Here is a 17,251-nt window from a genome sequence, read left to right on the forward strand (position 1 = left end):
GAGTTGACACTGGACTGCATGAAGTGCCTTATAATTACTGCTACCATAAATGTCACATATACTGTTGCTTCACGCATAGTTGGTGTGGTGAACTTGGAATTGAGGATTTGTTTTATTACCAGCATGGCTGGCATTGTTTTCACCTAGTGAGTCTGTGTGTGGTGTTTATACAGTATGTCTCTGGACAGAGTTTGTCAACACGATAGTGTCACAACCATGTAAGATGCAGTTAAAGGCCAAGTTTGAAGATGTGTGGTCTGAGCAATGGCACCGGAAGTCAGGCGAAAGCGGGTGGGCACGAAAAGATTTTTGGGCGGATTTTGATACTTTTTTCCCGGCTTTTGGTTACTTTATTTCGGTGTTAGGGTTATGAGCGTAGCCCACCCGTGGCTACGCTCCTGCCGGAAGTAGGTTTAAACAGATACTGGCTAGCTGCCGTACATTGCCTTTAGCATTGCTACAACATGCTAACAAGCTTCCAGTGGACATTTCTCAGCAATAATAATATAATTCTACTACACAAACACACACTGCCAGATAGCAGACAATACAATAGTACACCCCTTTAACCACTTTTGTTCCTGATGTCCCTATTTTGGGCATGTCTGTCAACCGCCATTATGGGAAAAAAGCCGATAAAGACATGTTACGGAAAATAGCTGATCTTCAAGCTCACGCGTTGTGAGCTTGTAGATTGGCTATTTTTGAAAAAAGAGGGTGGGGGGTTAATAAATGGTTCAAATGTTTTCTGTACTAGTGGTTGTGTATAGTTCTGTTGTTCAGAGGGAGTTGGTATGCATATTGCGATGGTGTCGTTTTGTTGAAAGGTGTCCAAGGCCCCGCGAGGGGAAAACGAATGACCTCATCGCAGTAAAGTGCAGCTTTCAAGCCTTTGCAGTTTTATTTCTGGAAAACAACCAGGAATGTTCTCTCCCTCAGTGCTCCCTCACTCTTCACTTTTAGCCTATCTATTTGATTTTTTTTTTCTCTCTTGCTACCTATCGCTGCTTCCCCCAGTCTTTTAATCCTTACCATTTTTTTGTCTGTCTCCTTTCTGTCTCCCCAATTATATTATAGCACATCACTCACGCTACATCTAATCCGATCACTTTGTGTTATCGGCGTCAAGTACATCACCTCACATGCCCTTCTGCACCTGCTGTGTTGTTGCGTGTCTTTGAAACGTGTTACAATAGATCTGCTGGTAGAGGGCCTCTTATCCTCCTGAGTCTGAGGGATGAGGTGTGTGAGAGAGAGAGAGAGAGAGTGAATGAAAGTGTGTGTGGAAGAAAGAAAAAGAGAGAGAAGAGAGCGAGGCGAGCGGTTGGCTGCGGGTGTGTGTGTGTGTGTGTGTGTGTGTGTGTGTCTGTGTGTACTGTAAACAGAGCGAAAGAAGGAGACTTTCTGCTGATCAGCAACCCCCCCGTCCAATTATCTTGGAATGCCACCTTGTAAAGCACATTCAATAACTACCCGTACCCCCTCTCTCGCTACGAACAAATATAGACGCACACACACACACGCACACACACACACACACACACACACACACACATGCACACACACACACACACACACACACACACACACGCACACACGCTCTTCTACTCTGCATGCACTTCCGACCCCTTCTCCCTAATGAAAGCGCTGTGCCAAGTGTTTGTTGTTACAAAGAAGGAAATTAAAACCGAGAGATGCAGTTGGTTCCAATAGAACCTCGCCCACAGCAACGCTTTTGGTAGATAAGGCCATTGATTGATTCCTAAAGCTTTTATGGACGTTTGCTAAATATCAAACCCACCCACCCACCCACCCACCAAGATGCAGGGAAGATCACACCGTGGGCGTTACTCTGGCCTGAATTTTGAACACAGAGTTACACGCTCCTGTTTTCCGCTGATACTGCTCTCATGGAGGTGGGACCGGGACCGGGGCGATGCCGGTGGCTTCACTGGCTTGTTAGCCGTACGTACACTATACTGTATTGTCATGACAAGTTGTATTTGGGTCACATATTTCATGTGTTATTGATGTGCACCGCACAACTTATAAGCACGGCGGTGTGGCCACTGTGAGCCGTGGAAGTAGAGGATGCTATGCTGCTGAGCTTTCTCAGCGGCCTCAGGGTGTCGTTAACAATAGGTACATTTTACATCTCGTTATTTTGTATATCATGCATTGTTGACAAAGGATGAGGCCGCACAGCTCTTAGCCACGATGCAAAAAAAGTTTATTTTAAGATGAAACCAACGTTTCGACAGTGAAGTCTTCCTCAGGGTTTTTCAAAACCCAGAGAAAGACTTCACAGAAAAACCCTGAGGAAGACTTCACTGTCGAAACGTTGGTTTCATCTTAAAATAAACCTTTTATAACAGTATTGTCAATACTGTTACCTGCTGTGGCCAGCACCTCATCAACACAGGTGTGCGCTCCCTCCTTCTGTGTTTGCCTGTATATCATGCATTGACCTTGATATTATTTTGTTGTTTTGTTTTCTTTGGTGCTGGGGCGGCCAACTGACTTTTAAAGCCTTCACATTGTCAGCCCAATGAGATGTACTGTACCGTAGGTGGTAAGCCTAAATTAAACTCCACACTAGTTCAAAGAGCTTGTAGATCTGCTATGATTAGCACAGGACACCGTCATACGATGGAGTATCATTTGGCATTACCTGTTGCACTAAAGTGCCACCCCATGGCCCTAAAGTGCCACCCCATAGACCCCCACATGCAGCCAAACTACAAACCACATTGCGCTGACACACAGGCACCCTCAAAACATTACCATATGAAGATATGAGCGTTAGGAATCATTTAACATAAATCTCTCTCTTTGCGAGTTGGAGACGCGCAGTGGTGTGGCGTATGCTTGCTAATGCTGTATCATTACCTGCCTTGGCAAGAAATTGAGGACAGCCCATCAAAGAGGAAACGATCCCTGCCAAGTCTATCCAATCTCTTAAAGGCTACATGCAGCGACTAGCGGGATCCTGGAGTGGTATTCGTACTTTGTGCTAATTAGCTTGTCAACAAGGAAATGCTTTCCCCTTGATCACAGCTTGAGAAGAAATGGGTTCAAGTTCCACTGTGTCCTCTGCCAAGCTGATGTGTTTGAAAAGACTTCAGACTCCCCCAAAAAAGTAGCCAGCCCCATCCATTGAAGAACTTAATTTGCCCTTCAATTAAGGAAAATCCCCATGCTGAAACGCTGCTTTTAAGAAGCTATCACAGCCATGGGTAAACACAATCTTTCATTTAATGTGGGCAAGTATCAGGTTGTGTAGCCTATTTACACATACTGACACACACTCAAATTAGTACAGTCTCCTAGTTAAATGAATACTAAGGATTTTACTGTGCAATTAATTACATACACACTCAAAGCTATACATAATACTATATGGTAATGTTGGAAAACACCTGTCAACCTTGTAGATGGCTTCCATGATTTCTCATGCCTAATTTGTCGCTTATTTTTTCTGTCGAAAATCTGTTATTCTTGTCAAGAGATTCGTGGTCGGTAGATGATGAATGAAAATTATCCCTGAGAGGAGACTCACTGAGAGGAGACGATTCAGGACAGTCCCGTATTACGAGCAGTTGTCCCGAATCTATTTGTCCCAAAATCTACATTAATTATGTTTTTTTTTAGCTTAGCTTAGTTGTTGTACAGTAGTGCAGTGAATTGGTAAACGGCCACTTGCAAAGCATACAGTAGGTATGATGTTGTTTGATTAACCCATTTAGACCAGGAACGCATCTGTGTGTCATTTTTAGATTTCTTTGGCTATTTTTGAAAAATCGTGAAAATTAGTGGCAAAATCTTGGATTATATATTTTTTTAAGCGAATATTTGTAAAATATTTATTTCCAGGAACCCCCAGAAGCAAAGCTTTGAGTTACAAATGTCTGCAAAAAAAAAGAAAGAAAAAAAATCAAATATTTGCACAACTTTTCATGATTTTTCAAAAATAGCAGATCTACAAGCTCATAGCGCGGCACTCTGTGCACTCGGTGCCGCGATATGAGCTTGTATATCTGCTATTTTTGAATAGCCCAATGAAATCTAAAAATGACACACAGATGCGTTCCCGGTCTTAAAGAGTTCAAACATTTACAGAGGGAAATGTCTTAAGCATTCACGGAGGGGAAATAATAAACCATTCCATCGCTGTCATTGAGCCCGGTGTCCTGGTACCTGGTGAGCATCCAGCAGCTAAAAAAAGAAACAAAACCGTAATTGCAGGTATACGGGGAGGGGAAACTCCTGTGTACACGTTGCCTTACGAGACCCCAACAAAGCATTTGTGCAATGTCTGCAGGAAAAGATCCTGGCATTTCGCACAGACGGGAGGCAGATGTCTAACTGCATGCTAGCAGCGAGTAACACATTGCCAACAGCGCGACTGTACAGCAGTCACAAGGACACAGTGTGGAAAGTGTACTGTAGCTGTAGGCAGCCACGGAAAAAAAGATGGCAGACAGATGTTATAGGGACTGGTGAAATGACTCAAATGAAATTCACTTTATGTAACGGATAAGGATTTACGTACACTGTCTGTCTACGCAAATTCACACCAGCAGCAGTAGCGATTTGCGACCGTCTGAAAATCCGACGAAGGTGACGTGGACCTTCGTGCGTACATTTAGTCCACGCCTATTTCAGACCACAGGGTGCTTCTGGTTAGTTGCTGCTCTGTCTTGCAGCTATGCGGCAAAGTTGAACATTACTCAACATTGCCGTACCGCTTTTTTGCTGGTTCTGCCTCCTGTCGCAGTGGGGAAGGTGACAGTCGTTCCTCCAATAGATTGAACCTTGCTTTATCAGAACATGGAAGCGGCATGCCGCTGCTGCTGTTGTGCATTGGCGTTACACACAATACAGTCTTTTTGCTTCTTTTCCCTAATGACAGAGAGTCGACTTCACAAACAAAAATGTTGTTGAGTTTTTACTTTCACATGTTTTACTGTACATTGACACTAGGGCTGTGAATCGTCTGCTATCTCACGATTCGATTCGATTCCGATTCTTGGGGTCACGATTCAGATTTTTTCAAAACAAACAATTCTCGATTCAAAAGCGATTTTCTTCCGATTCAAACGATTCTCGATTCAAAACGATTCTCGATTCAAAACGATTCTTGATTCAAAACATAGGATTTCAGGATCTACTCCAATCTGCTGGCATGAGTACATTTATGTAGCTTTTATAATTGTAAAGGTTTTATCAACTACTGATAATGTAAACGCACAAAGGTAAATCCAAGATCCTCCCCCCCCAAAAAAAAGTTTTTTTTTTTTTTAAATGAGAATCGATTCTGAATCGTCCAGCAGTAGAATTGCGATTCGAATCGATTTTTTCCAACACCCCTAATTGACACTGCACTGAGGCCACGCCCACCGCGGTCACGTCACCACGCCCACCCCCAAAACTCTCCTGTCTCCGAATATAAGCCATATAATATTCCGAGAGCGGCTTGTTCATCTCAGCCCCTCAAAAATGGCCTCAAAAACATCTCTTGAGTGACTGGCTGATTAAAAATAGCTGCCTTAACCTCAAGCAACACGACACCTCTCCTTCTTCCCCTCTCTCCTCCCCTTTGTCCTCTGCCCCAATAAAAAAAGTTGAAGCAGCAGATGAGAAAAGAAAGTGGAAAAAATGTCAGAAGTGGATTTTTGGGGGTTGCTAAAAAATGATGGGGGCTGCGGTGAGTTGAGTGCGGTCTTTCTTCTACTTCAGAGAGCCCTGCTTGGAGAGAGTTGGGGAGATGAGTGCTTTTTTGTGTGCGTGTGTGAGTCAGTGTATACGTGCATGTGTGTCTTTTTTAACCCTTTTTGACCGGGAACGCATCTGTGTGTCATTTTAAGATTTCTTTGGGCTATTCAAAAATAGCAGATCGACAAGCTCATAGCGCGGCACCGAGTGCCGCGCTATGAGCTTGTCGATCTGCTATTTTTTTAAATTCGTGAAAATTTGTGGCAAAATCTTGGTTTATATAATTGTTTAAGCAAACAATTGTAAAATATTTAGTTACAGGAACCCCCAGAAGCAAAGATTTGAGTTACAAATGTCTGCCAAAAAAAAAGAAAACTATTCAAATATTTGCCCAACTTTTCATGTTTTTTCAAAAATAGCAGATCTACAAGCTCATAGCGCGGCACTCGGTGCCGCGCTATGAGCTTGTATATCTGCTATCTTTGAATAGCCAAAGAAATCCAAAAATGACACACAGAGATGCGTTCCCGGTCTTAATGAGTTAAAGTAGTAATATGTCTTTGTGAGTGTGCAGGGAGTATACTTTTTTGCTGAGTCGGTAGAATCTGTATTGGGGGTAGCCCAGTTGTGTATAAAAGAGAGAGGGAGAGAGAGGGAGAGAGAGATGTTTTACTGAGACAGAAGATCAGAGGCCTTAGTTCTCCTTTAAACTCTTTTCCTTTACACTTTCTCGCACTGTACTGTCAGTTGGTTGTCTGGTACATTTAGTTCCGACTTCCAAGTCTTCGATTCATTCAATTTGTTCAACTTTTTCCATTTCAAGTCTTCTTGCTGCTGCTTGCTTCCTCCAAAACGCTGCCTTCTGACAGCTCTTACTCTCAGTCACAATCCAGGGCCTTGAAAGATACCAGGAGGCAGAGACGTGTGACATGCTCCTGGGAGATGGACAGGGCCTGACAGACACTTTTTACCTTTTTCAAACATTTCAAGGTTTTTGAAACCCCAAGAAAAGCAAGTGTAACCACCATGCCGCAGGGTTCATTGCGCATGAAGTTTCTTCTTTAGCATGCTGCTGTGAAATTACATTTCCGACACTCGACCACTTTAAGTCCATTGGGTTTTGATGTTCTCTTCGCACATTGTTCTGTCAGAAATGTCAAGGACCCCTGACTTGTCTTCCAAGCAGAATGAAGACGTGTAACATGCACTTTGAGGTGGTGGTGCCACGGTGGTGATTGATGGGGGCAGGCACAGGTGCTCTCGTTAGAGAGAGAAGCTGTCAATGAGTTAGCGCTTGCTAAGGTTTTGAATCTTTCGCTTTGCACTCTCCCCTGTTAAATCTCTTTTCTCTGGGTTCCTGTCAGCCTTCAGTGAATTATCTGAAAAACCAAGGTAAACATCCACAAATCCATGTACTGACAGCATGCAAACAGAGGCTAACTATACTTGGCCTTGAAGATAAATAACTTTAAAAAAGAAACCATTGAAGTAGAGCCCAGCCGATGCCATGCCTTTGGGTCCGATGCCAATCCCCATTTTTGGAGTCCTAGCCCACTGATTACCAACATCAATACCCACCGATTTGAAAAAACTTTGATCTTGTAGATCTGCTATTTGTTAATAAAACCTTTGGAAAATGTTCAACTACAGTATAAATGCCATGCACAAGACAGGGACGCTAGGATGAAAGTGATTAAAAATTCGGACGCATCGGCTGCATAATATGTAAAAAAAGAAAAAATGTATACCAATGTTGTCAGTTATTATGGCTAATATAATAGGCCAGACCGATATATGGATCTGGCTCTACAGTGAAGTTGCAACCAGTGCTCTTCATCAGCTCTGAAGAATCATAAGAAAGTAGAAGATAGCATATGGACTAGGATTTGTTCTTCTTAAATCTAATCAGGGGTCTTCAACAGTTTTTTAGGCCAAGGACCCCCTAGCTGAGAGAGAGATGAAGCAGGTTAAATGTGTGTTTTCAGACACGCCAACTTGACCGTTGGCTCTGTACTTGGTCTGCTTTTTTCCCCCCTCTGCACCAAACCTATTTGCCGAAAATAGCCGATCTACAAGCACAAGCTTGTAGATCTGCTATTTTCGGCCAATGTTCCCCTCAGAATAGGAATGCGAGGGTTCAAGTGGTTAGTGAAAAAAAGAATGTCCCTATCACACGACGATTTGGTGGCCCCCCCCTGTTGTCACTCTGAGGACCTGCTGGGAGTCCCGGACCCCCTGTTCAAGATCCCTGATCTAAAAGATGAACCAAACAAATCATCTGTCTGCTTGTGTGTTCCAGTGTACAAACTGCTCTTTCAGCTGACTCACAGTATCGAGACTTCAACCAATCCAGTGGCTTTTGTTGTTGTCGTCGGAACGCCCGCGTTTCTGGGTTCAGTTGCCACGGCGCACCGGGCGGATTTTAACATGAATGCGGTATAATTAGTTTGGGATTTCGTTAATGAATAACGGTAATAAGAAGACTAGAAACGGAACTGCAAATACAATACAAGACTCTTTAATACAATGTATTTAATTAAGCCTTCCCCCTGCCTGGCAGAGTGACTCAGAACCTTGTTTGTTCTCAGATGCGCGCACGCACGCGCACACACACACACACACACTCACACAGGCAATGCGGATGTCCTTCAGAGCACAGTTGCTGTTTGTCTGACTCACACAGTCTAATTGGAGCCATTCATTAGCTGCAGAATCGCTCCCCCTCTGACTCCAGCGCTAAATTAGTTTCGATCTCAACCAAAATGGCCAGCTCCCTCCGGTTGATGCGGTTTCACATCACGTCAATGTGTGGCTTTGACGGTGTGAGACCCCAACAAAAACGATGGGGTCACCTTGCGTCAGCACGCGATATGGCATCATGCCAGGTTCCCCAAATATATTTAACCCATTAAGTCCGGGAACGCATATCTGTGTAACCACTTTAACCATTATTCGTATACTTGGCTATTCAAAAATAGCAGATCTGCAAGCTCGTAGCGCGGCACTGAGTGCCGCGCTACGAGCTTGTAGATCTGCACATTTTGTTTAAATCTTGAACATTTGGGCAAATCTTCGAAGGGAACAATCTTTGCTCCTGGGGGGATGGGGCCTGGAACAACATATTTTGAGATGGGGGTCCGTGGCCAAATACATACATAGTTTTGAGGGTCCTTGACATGAAAAAGTTGTGTTCCAGGGACCCCCCAGAAGCAAAGATTTTAGTTAAAAATGTAAGTAAAAAAAAAATAAAAATATATATATATATATATTTAAAGATTTGTACAAATTTTCACTATTTTCAAAAAATTGCAGATCTAAGAGTGCCGCGCTACGAGCTTGTATATCTGCTATTTTTGAATAGCCAAAGAAATCTTAAAATGACACAGATGCGTTCCCGGTCTTATTGGGTTAACATCTGTAGCTCAGATTAAATTATGTTTTAGAAAGGAACATTCCGCTCAGCGGCGACGCGAGTTGATGTCTGCCCCACAGTGAAAGAGACAGAATGTCTTTAAAAGACCTGCTATTAAAGACCATGTAGCTAAATATTACATGAGGCCTAATGAAAGTACTGCGTCACGCCTCTCGGCTACGCTACAAAATGCATGGCTGTGCAGTACGCCATGTGGTTCTCAAACTTTTCAATGTCAAGGACGTCCCAAAATTGATATGTGTTTGGCCGCGGACCCCCATCGGAAGGGCCGCGGACCCCATCAATATTTTGTGCCAGGGACCTCCCCATACAAGATTTGTGTTAAAGTGTTTAAAAAATATTCCAAATGTTAAACTTTTTTGCAAGATTTTTTGGGAAAATAGCCGATCTACAAGCTCACAACGCGACACAACAAAGCGACGCGTTGTGAGCTTGTAGATCGGCTATTTTCAAATAGCCTATGTATATCGGGCTGAAGTGGTTAAACTGAATTGAATGTAAAATGTACTCATTTTGCTGGGAACCCCCTGGTTTGACTCATTCATTCCCGGAACGCATCTGTGTCATTTTAGATTTTATAGCTACAGTATAGCCATTATTTTACACTTTGGCTATTCAAAAATAGCAGATATACAAGCTCATAGCGCGGCACCGAGTGCCACGCTATGAGCTTGGAGATCTGCTATTTTTGAAAAATCATGAAAATGTGTGCAAATCTTTGAATATATATTTTTTTCAAGCAAACATTTGTAACTCAAATCTTTGCTTCTGGGGGTCCCCGGTACTAAATATTTTGAGATGGGGGGGGGGGGGTTAGAGAACCACTGATATTGTTAGATAGCAACATACGGTTTTCAGAAAACTGTTGTGATTTAGAAGACATTTGTAGATGCGTTTCCCGGATTGAATGGGTTAATGCGCCCCCCACCGCCCCCCTTCTAGAAGCCTGGCACGCTGTTCTGACAGGTAACACTTTACTGCATAACCTCCCCCCTCACTCCCCCCCCCCCCCCGACGGGGTGAGAACATGTCCATCAACGTGGAGGCCGGGGCGACAGACAAGCCATGGTGTTTCTAGACTAGCTGTCAGACTGGCCTCTAATCCTCCCTGTGCAGGCTTTGCCCTTGTTTTCCTTTTTTTACTTATCAAACTCTCCCTCTCTCTCTCTTTGTTTTACACTTTCCCCGCTCTGGCACTCGCTCAGCAGAGGTGGAAGAAATACTCTGTACTTAAGTAAAAAGTACCAATACCACAATGTAGAAATAAAAGTCCGGTGTTCAAAATTTACTTGAGTGAAGTACAAAAGTGTCGGCGTTAAATTTTACGTACTGAAAATAAAAGTACTCATTTTGCAGACTGTCCCATTTCACAAGTTTCCAAATGTATGAAAATTGTTTGAAAATAGCAGATCTACAAGCTCACAACGCGTCGCAAAGCGACGCGTTGTGAGCTTGTAGATCGGCTATTTTCAAATAGCCTAAGTATACTTAGGGCTGCTGAAGTGGGTAATGCAAGTTCTCAAATAATTGTAGTGGAGTAAAAGTGCAATATTTGCCTCTGAGATGTAGTGGAGTAGAAGTAAAAGTACTGAAAATGTCAAATAATACAGTAAAGTAAAAATTCCTCAAATGTGTACTTCAGTACATGTACTTAGTTACTTTCCACAACTGGCGCTCAGCACACACACGGCGCTCAAACAGCCAAACACGTAAACACACATTTCCTCTCATGCGGTGAGTGAAGTGATGATAAAGTAAAAAGGAAAACAAACCTGACAGTTCCACTGTAGAAATCCGTGCTCTGCTGGACATCTCTTGTAGACTTGGATCATATTAACTGATGTTTTTTTGCCGTCTGACCAATGCTTTCTCTCCCTCTTTATCTGCAGCCTCACCAGGTGTGAGATGCCCCTCTGTACAGGTGGATGACTGGAAGTTCCCTCAAACAGCCAGGCACAACATCACAGGTAAACACACACACACACACACACACACACACACACACACACACACACATACGCGATATGTACAACATCAAATATCACTATCTTTGACCAAATAGCTCAGATCATTTCAAACCTGGAAAAGACAACACTTTTGCCATATTGTGATATCGATAAAATATTGATATACACACACACACACACACACACACACACACACACACACACACACACACACACACACACACACACACACACACACACACACACACACACACACACACACACACACTACACAGATGCTGTTGTGTGGTGACAGGACATTAATGTGTGTGGATGTATACTGATGGAATGGCGTTCAATGTCAGGTTTCAACCTGGTCCGCCGATTCTCCCTGCTGAAGAACGCGGAGGTCAAGAAGATCCGTAACCCTCGGGGACCGGTCATCCTCCGCCTGGGCAAGACAGCTCTCCTACAGCCCACCGAGTAAGTACAGTACAGCCCTCCTCTCCCTGTGCCCCTGGCTGTGTCTGTATGTTTCTGAGGAAGTCACCCTTTCTGTCTCTCTGTCTTTCAAAATGTCTCCTTTTTCTCACTCTCTCTATCTTACTTGTTTGTCTTTCAAGACGCAGTCATGCACTCACGCACACGCAGGCTGTATACCGTTGTAGGCAGGATTCTCTGTGGCCTTAGTTTCTCGAGCCAACCTATTTCTTCCACGATATCCACAAACGTTCATGAAAAATATGTGCATTTTGCAGAGTTCCGAGGAGAGTTGAGTCAAAAATATCCCTCTGGACTTCCACATCTACTCAACAGTTGGTTAGCCGATACGCTTTGTCCATTTTGTTTCCCAATACGACTGCGCCGTGAACCTGACGCAGGGCAAAAGAACTGCATCCGCTAAATTGGCCGCCAGGATGCGGGGAAATTCAATTATACAGATGGGAGGATTCTAGGCAGATCTACAAGCTCACAACACGACGCGATGCGACGCGTTGTGAGCTTGTAGATCGGCTATTTTCAAATAGCCGAGGTATAAAATAGGGCTAAAGTGGTTAATGTATGTTTCATAATATCATAATATCATAATTTATATGAAAAGTAACTAGTAACTCAAGTTTTCAAATAATTGTAGTGGAGTAGAAGTACAATATTTGCCTCTGAGATGTAGTGGAATAGAAGTAAAAGTACTGAAAATGGGAAATACTCCAGTAAAGTAAAAAACAATCTTCAAAAGTGTACTTAAGTACAGTACTTGAGTAAACGTACTTAGTTACTTTACACCACTGTTCCTTATTATGGCAAGCTTTCACCCTGGTTTGCCCTTGTCTGCAGAGTGCATGATCCCTCCAGGCTTTCACTTTTTTTGTTGCGCCGTGTTCAAATCAAAGGGCAGAACAAATGAGTTGCTCCCCCACGGCAGACATGCCTTTGACCCTCAGTAGACGTGTCTGTGTTGTCCAGTGGCTGTTATGTAAAAGTAGACCATTTGGCAGACCACCACACTGCCGGTCAGTTTCTGATGGTTTTCCCAGATAATACTGAAATACGTTTCCCTCTGCTTCTGCTAACAATGGCCTGTAATGGCTAACTGTAACATTTGTCGGTTTTCCGCCTCTTGACCACATGCTTATTGCGGCCACAATAAACCAGGAGTTTTATTTGCCATTGAAATTCTGCCATTGTCCTCAACAGCGGTGGAACATCCCGTTGGTGTCCTAATTCACAGTTATACAGTGGTTGCTCATGAACATTTTTAACAAGCCATTCTTTTTTAACCCATTAAGACCGGGAACGCATCTGTGTCATTTTTAGATTTCTTTGGCTATTCAGAAAATAGCAGATATACAAGCTCATAGCGCGGCACCGAGTGCCGCGCTATGAGCTTGTAGATCTGCTATTTTTTGAAAAATCTTGAAAATGTGTGCAAATCTTTGAATATATATATATTTTTAAAGCAAACATTTATAACTCAAATCTTTGCTTCTGGGGGTCCCTGGAACAAAATATTTTACAAATGTTCGCTTTAAAATATATATATTCAAAGATTTGCACAAATGTTCACGATTTTTCAAAAATAGCAGATCTACAAGCCATATCTGCTATTTTTGAAAAGCCAAAGAAATCTTAAGATGACCGTTCCCGGTCTTAATGGGTTAATACACAGTCATTTGCTGACATGAGCTTGCTTCTGGGTGAATAACTTGCGAGCACTAAACCTAATAGAGCACGACATCAAACATAACAATGTGGTTTGCAGTTTGACTTACTGTCATTGCACCCGCTTTTGGATTGTCATGTTGGTGTTGGCCCATACTGAGGTGTTGCTTGGGTTTGGAGTTTGTATCACTCTGTTAATACTGTATTAAGCTACAGTCTTAGCAAAAAAAAGGTACTTTGTGGGACTGAGCGGTTCTTTAGCTTGCCTCATGGCGCAAGAGTACTTTGGTAGAGGTTTGGGTTGTGTAGTTACCTTGGCATGATGTAACTCCATTAATTGCTCCATTGATTGATGATTCAAAATATGCTCCTCATTGACTTACATTGTACGCTGAAACAGCTCTCAAAGTCACTCTTTTAGTTAGCGTTTGGTGATGTCCTATATTGTCTGAATCAGCTTTGTTTGTGCTAAAAGATTGACTTTGAGAGACTTTTGTTTCACCGTACAATGTAAGTCAATGAGGAGCATATTTTGAATTCTCAATTTCCAATCAATGGAGCAATTCTTTTTTATTTCTTGTCCACCTTTGGAGTTACATCATGGCAAGGTAACTTCACAACCCATACTGTACCTCTAAAATGTTCTCTCTGGAACCAATTTGTTTATGATTCTCTATAAGAATGATTCTTTTCATACAGGTTTCTGCTATGGATGTTAATACTAATGATTAATACTAATGTTCAAACAGTTATTTTATTACGCACTTCAGGAAGTTACGGGCATGGGATTTTGATGTCTAAACAATGTCTCTTCAAAGAATAACACTGTGTTTTGCAATGAAAAATTATGATCAGAAATTCTGAATCAATAACTGCGATCAAAAATTGCATGGTTTATTGACTGAGGCAATTACTTATTATGCACGACGACACGTGCAGCACGACAGATGATGATCTACAGAAGTAGATTGTGACAGCAAAACCTCCTGCCTGTGTATGAAAAAAATGTTTCCTACCCGACAGAGTGGCGGATGGTCTCCATAGTTTACTCATCAAAGACTACATTTACCCACATTTGGCTATACTGGGTTCCTATAACAAAGTATATTATATTCTCATCAGGGTTGCCTTTCTGTGCAGCTGGAGGGCAGAAAGCAGCAATCTTTGCAGCATATCTGGAACGCATCCTTCTAGTTTGAGGTTGACTTGTACTTGAGGTCAGGCGATCATGCACTGCTGCTCTACTCTAATCACACTCAGCTGTTTAGAGTCTCAGCTGTGAGCGTTTCAGTGAAAGTGGTTTTGCCTCATCTTTTTAGAGCTAAATTGTTCCATATAAACATGTTAATGCTAATACGTAGTAGCAAGACCCTTTTGCCAAGTGTTACTCATACAAAATGGTCTCAGTTCCATATAGAAGTACAGGGTAAACTGTTTCGTCCTTCTTTGTCCTTGGTTGACTGCAGGTGCGGTGGTCTCAAAAACATAAAGGAAAACTGCCAGAAAAAGACTCGCTCGCTAACATGCTCATAAAGTGCTTTATGAGAATGTTAAAATAAAAGAAATACAATTTTCTTAGTCTCTGTCTAAGGAGTCTTCCTTAATAGTTCATGCAGCGAGCGAGTCGTCTTCTGCCAGTTTTCCTCTAGTTCCATTTAGAACCATTTTTGCTTGGAGTGTAGTAGTCTTTCAGCCTGCCTGGTTTTCTCTTCCCCCCTTGCTGATAAAACAGTTTCTCCCAACTTGCCAATTGGGTCAGGCCTGGAGTATTTTATCACTCTGTCCGGGGCCATGGGCTTGGTTCTCCTGAAGTAAAATGTTCTCTTTTTCGTGGGAGACCTTTTGTCTTTAAAAGTGTCACCTATATTGTTAGTCACAGGTGTAGAGTGTCGCTGATCTCGAAAACAGAAGACATTTAAACGGCAGGACGTCACTCCTGCGGAGTGTCTTTGGCGGTGACGAGCAAAAAACCTTGAGTTGTTTTCTGTGGTATGTGACGTCCAGTGGGAGAGAGGGCAGAAACTCTTACTTTTATATCTCTTCTAGTTTCTTTTGTGTTACCGTATTCATTAAAATGTCGATTCTATAGAGAGCCGAGCTGTCATTTTATCAGTGAGAAATGTTACCCCAAAGACTTATTTAAAGCTCAGAGGAAGAATAATAAGTGTTTACACATCTATCTTCCTGATTTTCATCCCCGCTCCTAGTATATTTGTCTCTTTATTTACATAAAACCATCACTCATTCCTCCCTTCCTCCCAAAACGACTAAACAAGAAAAGATATCAGTTCACTTTATACATGCTTTTTTTCCCCACTTCTCTGTATCTTTCTTCCGTTCCACTTAACTTTACCCACAGGTGTAGTGAATCAGATGTGTGTCAGCGTCAGTCAATATCTTTTCAATTTCCTTTTGTCATGTAAATCATATTGGAGAAAAGCTTTTGAGGTATTTAGATACGGTGGAGAACAGATATATTAGATACTTCATGTGCAAATGTATACGGCATTTGCAATGTTATAATCAATTTCCACAGCTCTGTAACATGCATACAGTATGTTTTGATGCGCAACATGCACACAGACGGACACATACGGCACATCATTTTATGTATGTAACATATTAATGGCATTTCTTAATGTCTGTTGGCACGTGTATTAGTCAGCGTGTGTTGTTGTGTTGTCTTTATTGATGCATGTTTTAATTTACTTTGTATTCATTTCTCCTTTACACGTGAGATCTCTTACCAGGGAGACGACAGCGGCAATACAAATTAGAGCACAAAACGCATAAGAACATACAGTAGCGCGACATAATAACATGCTTGATTAACGGTGAGTCAGCATACAGTGGAGACACTGTATGCTCTGAACTCTGGCATGTAGATCTGCTATTTTACTATCTTTTAAAAACTTTCACCTACAGCAGTGGTTCTCAACCAGTGGTCCGGGGACCACCAGTGGTCCTTGAGGGGGTTCCAGGGGGTCCCCAGACAAATGAATAGTTAGGAACCAAATTGAACCGTTTGTGTCTGTAACTCTGAGAGTGTACAAATGGAACCAAATGGACCCATTAGGACCCATTAGGGTCCATTTGGTTCCAAATAGGGATATTTGTGCCCCAAATAGGGATTGACCGTGGTAAAGTCTGTCTGTGGGTTTCATAAAATGTAACCAATGAAAAGTATTAACAAGAGGTTGTGTCTAAATAATAACATCCATCATTGGAACACAGGTTTTTTTTTTGGTACATTTTCTGAAAAGCAAAGGTTTTGGACGTACTAGCTTTCCCACCAGACAGCGACGCTATATATATTTTGTCATAAAACCCTTCTATGTAAAGCTTGAGTGAAGTGTGAGAGAGGTTGAGCATGTGGTAATCAGAAAGCGGTGACATCTTTGCGTCTGAATCTCTTTTCCACTTGGCTTGATGACTGACAGACAGACAGATGAAGCCACTTGTCTGTCTCGCTCAGTCAGGAAATGAGGGGGAAAAATCTCGGCCCATCTCGCATTCAGATGACAGAGGCGTTTGCCGTCCGCATCGATTTTAATGGGAGCGAAATGGGCAACGGTCACGGCTCAGACGGATTTTAATTGCAATAAAATATGTTTTGATTACTCTGAAAGCAATTCCATTTAAGCGGTAATAGTCTGTACGAAAGGGAGTGCCATACCATTACACTTTGGCACGCCACCAGAAACTGTGCTCAAAATGCTGTCGAAAGAGTTCAAACTTTTGTGTTGTAGTTTTATTTATATTATTATTATAATAATAATAATGATTGTGTTCCTATAATCTGACAGAGTCGCCACCATGACAACACTATGGTGAAATGTGATAGAGCACGTGAGCAATTTGCTGTTTGGATTGATTTCATTAGATGTATTTGTATACTGTATGACATGTGCATCTTCTCTTCGCCAAGCATGTATAATAATAAGCAAGCAGAGAGCAGACGATTATTGTTAGCTAATGCTGTGACCTAATCACAATA

The 17,251-nt window shown here is 42.3% G+C and overlaps 1 protein-coding gene across 5 annotated transcripts in view; it reads left to right on the top strand.

Annotated features, from left to right (window-relative positions):
- The window catches only part of col16a1 (collagen, type XVI, alpha 1), a 137,909-nt gene that overhangs the window by 12,015 nt on the left and 108,643 nt on the right, over positions 1-17,251 (top strand). For all 5 annotated transcript variants that reach the window (XM_084081233.1, XM_084081235.1, XM_084081236.1 and 2 more), the window contains exons 3-4: positions 11,038-11,115; positions 11,460-11,577. In XM_084081233.1, coding sequence (XP_083937359.1) covers positions 11,038-11,115; positions 11,460-11,577 — 196 coding nt within the window. The remainder of the gene's footprint in view (positions 1-11,037; positions 11,116-11,459; positions 11,578-17,251) is intronic.

This window comes from Gymnoscopelus microlampas, assembly GCF_963454915.1.
Source record: "Gymnoscopelus microlampas genome assembly, chromosome: 15".
NCBI lineage: Eukaryota > Metazoa > Chordata > Actinopteri > Myctophiformes > Myctophidae > Gymnoscopelus > Gymnoscopelus microlampas.